The 6,434-nt window shown below is 39.0% G+C and overlaps 1 protein-coding gene across 1 annotated transcript; it reads right to left on the reverse strand.

Moving 5' to 3' along the window:
* rac1a (Rac family small GTPase 1a) lies at positions 1 to 6,025 on the reverse strand. The gene is made up of 6 exons (XM_084077368.1): positions 5,736 to 6,025; positions 4,738 to 4,809; positions 4,341 to 4,458; positions 3,357 to 3,419; positions 2,761 to 2,920; positions 1 to 2,175 (listed from the first exon to the last, which is right to left on the reverse strand). The coding sequence occupies exons 1-6, from the start codon at positions 5,768 to 5,770 to the stop codon at positions 2,045 to 2,047; spliced, it is 579 nt and encodes a 192-aa protein (XP_083933494.1). The 5' UTR covers positions 5,771 to 6,025; the 3' UTR covers positions 1 to 2,044.
* Positions 6,026 to 6,434: the final 409 nt, after the last annotated feature.

Here is a 6,434-nt window from a genome sequence, read left to right on the forward strand (position 1 = left end):
TAATTTTAAATGAATTTATTTGCTTAAAAAAAAAAAAAGCATCAGCAGATTACTACTATATTATGTCAAAAATAAAACCACATTTAGCGAGAAGATAAATCAAGTGTGTACTTTTCATTGTGCCAAAAAACACTGCTAAAATAAAGTAGTTACAATGGTTCTTCAGACCATCTATGCATTTTGATCACTGCTCTTTTCAAAACTATAAAAAAAACATGGACTTGGGAATATCACTGCTTTAAGTACAGTATGCTGGAACAGACAAAGACATTGTAGTCAGTTAAAACCTCTGAATGATAATACATTTGCTCATAGATTTAGTGAAATACAGTCATATAGATGTGGTCACAAATGGCATGGTTACAATTACATACTGTCATGATAGCAATAAGAGACTTGGTATATTGGGTCAAAAAGCCTAAATGCCCAGGTAGCAAACACCAGAATTCTTCAAACTGGAGTTTTGTATGAAACTTAAAACATGGCCACGGCTACCAACCAGGCCTGCCATGGAATGTTAGAGTGGTTACCAGTGGTTACAAGGGACGTGCCACCATGATAGATGTTAACCACCTTTCTCACTAATCTTTCCCATCCCTTTTGTAGGAGAAAGATACTGTACTTAGTGTTCCCATGATAGAAGAGGTGACATTTCAACCTCTCCATGTGTCATAATTTCTCCAACATGATTGTGACTCGCAAGTCCCTCGTATTCACTGGTAACCGCTGTCCAAACACACAACATGCCTATGTTGATAAAATCTTTACAGGAATGGAAAATGCGGGTTCACGCAACATTTAACATTACAACATAACATTGGAGTGTAAAGATTTCTGGCTGACGATGCAGCATCCATTCACCTCTGGTAATTAAACGTATGTACAGAAACAGAAACCAGGAAGTTGGTAAGCCTTTGACTTTGCTCCATGTAGGAATTTCACCATTAGACTTCCGTGCACCTACACAACACCTGACATTCAATGTAAAATACTATGTTTCACCTTAACAGAATGAGACAGGATGGGCACAGAGATAGTCAAGATTTGTTTACAAAGCTTTTCACTGATTAACAGATAAAATTATAGGCATTGCACATTTAATATCTAGTGTACTACTGTAAAGCCATTGCTCTGACTGTACTGGATGATGACAAAAATGCACTTCAACAAGCATGAGTTGTGCTATAGATTTTTCTTCCGCTGGAATAATTACAGGACTTAGCAGCTACTACTACAACACTTGTTTAGAGCCATATTAGAGTTTGTTAAAAAAATCTTCACAGATGGTTAAAACCAGTCTTTCAAGATCACAAAATGATGGTCATATCTGAACAAAACAAAAAACCCTCAAAAGGAACAATATCATTTATACATTTAGTGTACATGGAGTGACCACAAACCGAAGGCTGTTAACTGCATTTTGGCAACGCCTCAACTCTACAGTTTGTAAACAAAAGCAAAATGGGCTAAAAATGAATTGAAAGCAAGAGTGTTTAGTTTAATCTACCCCCTCAAAAAAAAACTTGAAACGAAACAATAAGTAACATTTTTCAAAGGCAGCAGGAATTTCTTAGTGTGTTGGGAAAGGTGACATCTTTCTCTTAGAGTAGGAGATTTAATTCTAGGGTCATTTTATGATTTAAAAAGAATAAGTAGTACTTATTAAAATACCAGAGAGAAACAAAATGACATATGGATGCATATGCTTTTGTTGAATCCTCCCTCTTTCTCTTAAGACACTAGCCCCCCCCCAAGGCCCTACTTAATTCACTGTGTTGATCTGAAATAAATTGTATAGATGTAAGCAAAACTGTTATAAATCCACTTGAATTATCAGAGGTGGTACATCTATTATAGTGTTGCTTAAACCTAAACATTGTTTTCAAGAGCTTGACAATCAGGAGCGTTTAGGGAAATAAGGATTAGAGACTAGAGGCTTGACTAGAGACCCAAGGTAACTGCACTGTCAGCCTTCCTCCTCTGAATAGATGAGCTCATACTGAAGCCATGGACTTTCTCCTCTCCGTTAAATGTGCCTACCACTTTACAACAGCAAGCACTTCCTCTTCTTCCTCTTCACTGGTGGCGGGCACAGGACGGCCCTGATGGCTTCATCGAAAACTGTCTTAAGGCCGCGCTGTGTCAAGGCTGAGCATTCCAGGTACTTCACTGCTCCTAATGGGTTTTAAAAAATGGTAATACGTTTACTTTGATTGAAAAATATAAACAAAGTGATAGCAGTCCAATAAAATGTTGACAACCTGGACGGAAATAATCAATTTGCAATATAAAAAAAAAGAAGAAAAAACAAACTTCAAGAGGCCTTAAAAGGTATGTTTTGGTATTTTTTTTGTTTTTGTTGAAAAGGTTAAAGTACTATATTCTGATAGTAATCATTGCTACAGAGCGTTTGTTCGGTCACTGGGGTTAATAAACAGAATACAGTACATTTTTAGGTAGATGACAACATTTAAGCCAATCAGGAGAGAGCACTGAAAATGCATTTTTTTGTTTTAATAAAGAGCTGGAGAGACATGGGAGACTCATTTTACCGAACAAACACTCTATAGCAATGAGTACTATCAGAATATAGAGCCATTTAACACGTATTCTAACCAAAGCAAATCACTTACCCTACCTTTAAATTACAAAACAAATACATGACAGATTAACAAGTAAAACAAGACAAGTGTTTTCCAATAGTAAATAATATAGAAATATTGCAATTAGTCATAATTAAATGCATTAATTAGTACGGACCAATCTCTTTGGCCATGGCCAGGCCCTGAGGGTAAGTGATAGGGGAGAGCTTCTTCTCCCTGAGCTTTTCAATAGTGTCCTTATCGTCCCTCAGATCCAGCTTGGTGCCCACCAGGATAATGGGCGTGTTGGGGCAGTGGTGTCTCACCTCAGGGTACCACTGGGGACAGACGAGGGAAGAGGGAGGACAGAGTTAGAGCCTATGGATAGTATAGTCAGAGGCAAGTGCAAAACATTTTCTCTGAAATGTTATGATTGTAGTTTGATTTCAAGAACTAAAATGTTGTCAAGTGATAAAAACAGTGATAACAGGAAAAAAAATAAACCCATAAACATGAAAGACAAATTATCCAACAGGAAAAAAAATGTCATGTATGAAACAAAACAAATAGTTAAAAAAAAAAAAAAAAAATCCACACCAATACAGTACTCCAGAATGTATTAGGTAACACTTCAAGCCTCTTCCTCGGACCATACCCAAAACAAAAAGACCTGGAAAGCCAAGTGAATTTTACCCCAGTACCCAGGAAGAACTAAGCATGCCTTTTCAAAATACACAGAATATGAACGCTGATGAAAAGCAAAGCAATTCTCACCTTGGCACGGACGTTTTCGAAGGAGGCGGGACTCACTAGAGAGAAACAGATCAGGAACACATCCTGCGGGAGGCAGAACCATACATTTGACTCTGTTATTTGAAGATGTAATGGCTAACAGAAGACTGTGAATCTTTGTTAAATGACATCAGAACATCATCAGAACATCATTCGATCTACCAGCAGCATTGTGAGCTTAGATCACAATCAAGATCCGCTATTTTCCCATTTTTGCATGATACCGCCGTGGGACAAAGAATAAAATAACTTAATCGATTTGTTGATATATTAAAAAAAGAGAATAAAAACACTTTGTTTATTCGATTAACCAAAAAAGTAATGGACAGAATAATTTCTCAAGCCATAGCATTAAACTCATCATAAAATGCCATGTAAATATTTTGACATGTTACATTTTTAGCATTTAGTCTTTGCGTGCAGACAACAATAAAGTGCAAATGACAGCAAAAATAATTCCAGACAATTTGGTTGAAAACGTATCAAGTCTAGTCGCTAAATGGGGACTGACTCCTTTCACTTCCCTGTATGCCACTGGCTGATGGTTAAGAGCACAGAGCTCAGTGTGTTGTGAAGACAAAGAAAGCGAACAGAGTCCCCTTTCACTTCCTCTAGACATTGTATAGGTGCTGTGGACACAAGGCTCCACTCTCCACTGAGTGCACCATAGACTCTGTCCCTTAGCCATCATATACTGTGGCTCATGAATAACTCCAGTTCAATGCCGAGTGCAAACCGAAAAGTGGCATTCTCAAGCAAATGGTGTTCATGCATTGTCTGGCTGGTTTGGTTCAATGTTAAACAGTGGCCTGGAAGAAGCCATTATTAAAGTGTGTGTTTGTTTGTGTCTGAGAGAGATAATAGATGCTATAGATTCTATCTGTGCCTAAGGCATTTGTCTGACACCAACTATTATTTGTGTTTTGTGTACGCATGTAGATCCTTTGTGTGTATGTGTGTCAATACCGTCTGTGGGTAAGACAGTGGTCTGAGCCTGTCATAGTCCTCCTGTCCAGCTGTATCCCATAGGCCTAGGTTGACTGGTTTTCCATCCACCATTACATTGGCAGAGTAGTTGTCAAAGCTACAGGGAAGGAAACGGAACGTTAAAAACTCCCAACCATCTTTTATTCTGGCTGATGAATAACACAAGTTCAACACAGATGATTGCAAACAGAAAAGGGCGTTCAAGTGGGACAGTAGGGACTAGGGAGTCCAGCACTAAAAGCTCAAACCTGGCATCATTCCACATGCTGACTAACTCCTTACATCAGTCATTCAGAGGACAACTGCTCAAGAAACGTACTTGAGCGCAAGAACAGGGCTCTCAGAGTCAGCAAGGGTCCGTGTGTGTGTTACTTACACTGTGGGGATGTATTCCCCAGGGAACGCATTGGTAGTGTAGCTGATGAGCAGGCATGTTTTACCAACCGCTCTGGGGGGAGAGAGGGAAAACATGTTATTTTTAATACACAATGATAAAGCACAGAAGCTTGCTGATAACAACTGTAACCTCATTATTATTTTCGACGTCTGGCATTTTGTTCTAATACACAAAATGAGTATCTTTTTTCATCAGGGCTGGTATGGCAGACTGTAAGGGATTTTAAAATATACATATTATGAGTAGTTTAAAATAAATAAATACACACACACACACACACACACACACACACACACACACACACACACACACACACACACACACCACAATACCTAACAAGGAGCCATAAAGACAGATAAAGAGGATTTATGGGCATTGAGGAGGGGTGATGGGAAGGGGAGGAAATGTTAGTGATGGTGTTGCTAGGTCCAGTTTTCAGTCTCTTAAGTGTTGCTAGGTCCAGTTTTCAGTCTCTTAAGTGGAAATGAATGAAAGTGACATTTTAGACAGTATCGTTGTGGTATCTGTCAACTTATAACAAATGCGACTAAATGGCATTTACTCGTAGAATGCTTAAAAACTTAAACATTCGGTAGCATACTGAATTAACGAGTTACTCTGATGCAAACACGTGAGATAACATCTGTCCTTAGCAGTTAAGTAGGAGAATGTATAAAATGCTTGTGACCCTTCCAAACGCAAGGAATGCGGAAAGCTAGCTTGCTAATAAGTATCTAGCAGTGTGCTGTGACTGACTGACTGACCAGCTGGAGCCACAACAGTTGTCAATAGTTAACGTTAGCATGTTAACTAGCCTGCCGCAACACAACTATTATCGTCAACTAGAGTTGAGCAAATCAATGCCCCAAACTGCGCGAACTTAATTTTTATGTAATTTAAATAAAGTGTCTACTCTAATTGTCCAGTGTTGTAGTTAGCAGTGGCATTTCCCAGATATAAACAAGAGTGCAACTTACCCGTCCCCCACCACCACACACTTGATGGCCTGCATTGGACGCCTCTCTCTCTCTCTCTCGCTAGCAAGCCAGCTACTACAACCCAACAGCCCCTTCTCGGTTAGCTTAGCTCAACTAAAACCACTCTTTTGATGGTGTGAAGCTATTTTCTCAAACAGGGGGCAACAAGCGACAACAAGGCCTCTGCTTTACGGATAAAAGTGTTTAAAACGCGCTGTTGTGAAATATCCCTGTCGCCCCTCTCTTGGTGGAATTCCAAACTTGTAAAACAGGAGGCAGCCACCACCCAAAAAAACCTCTGGAGCAGATTGAAAGAGTACGCCCTCCTTATCCCATGGACCGGACGGATGGTCGCGTTATGATTGGGCACTTTTGGTTGTCAAGGCAACTGCTTCGTGTGCTCCGTTTACAGCAAAAGTACTCGTATTCACTGGTAACCGAGTAAAAGTATCCTATACTGCAACGTAGATATACCAAGTAGAAGTCCCGTATTCAAAATGTACTTGAGTAAAGTACAAAATATTGGTATCAAAATATACTTAAAGAAGTTAAAGTACCAAATGTAAAAGTAGCCTACTCATTGTGACTGTCCCATTTCACAAGTTCAAAATATATAAAACTTATTTTGAAAATAGCAGATTTACAAGCTCACAATGTGTTGCATGGTGAGCTTGTAGATTGTCTATTTTCAAATGGCCA

Source organism: Gymnoscopelus microlampas, assembly GCF_963454915.1.
Source record: "Gymnoscopelus microlampas genome assembly, chromosome: 14".
Classification (NCBI taxonomy): domain Eukaryota; kingdom Metazoa; phylum Chordata; class Actinopteri; order Myctophiformes; family Myctophidae; genus Gymnoscopelus; species Gymnoscopelus microlampas.

Bases quoted from the DNA above. Each gene is read 5' to 3' on its own strand.
- rac1a (XM_084077368.1), bottom strand. From the start codon at position 5,770: ATGCAGGCCATCAAGTGTGTGGTGGTGGGGGACGG. The intron at 4,810-5,735 runs GTAAGTTGCACT...CTCTCCCCCCAG, and splicing joins TGTGTGGTGGTGGGGGACGG to AGCGGTTGGTAAAACATGCC. The intron at 3,420-4,340 runs GTATTGACACAC...TGCCTCCCGCAG, and splicing joins CACTGTCTTACCCACAGACG to GATGTGTTCCTGATCTGTTT.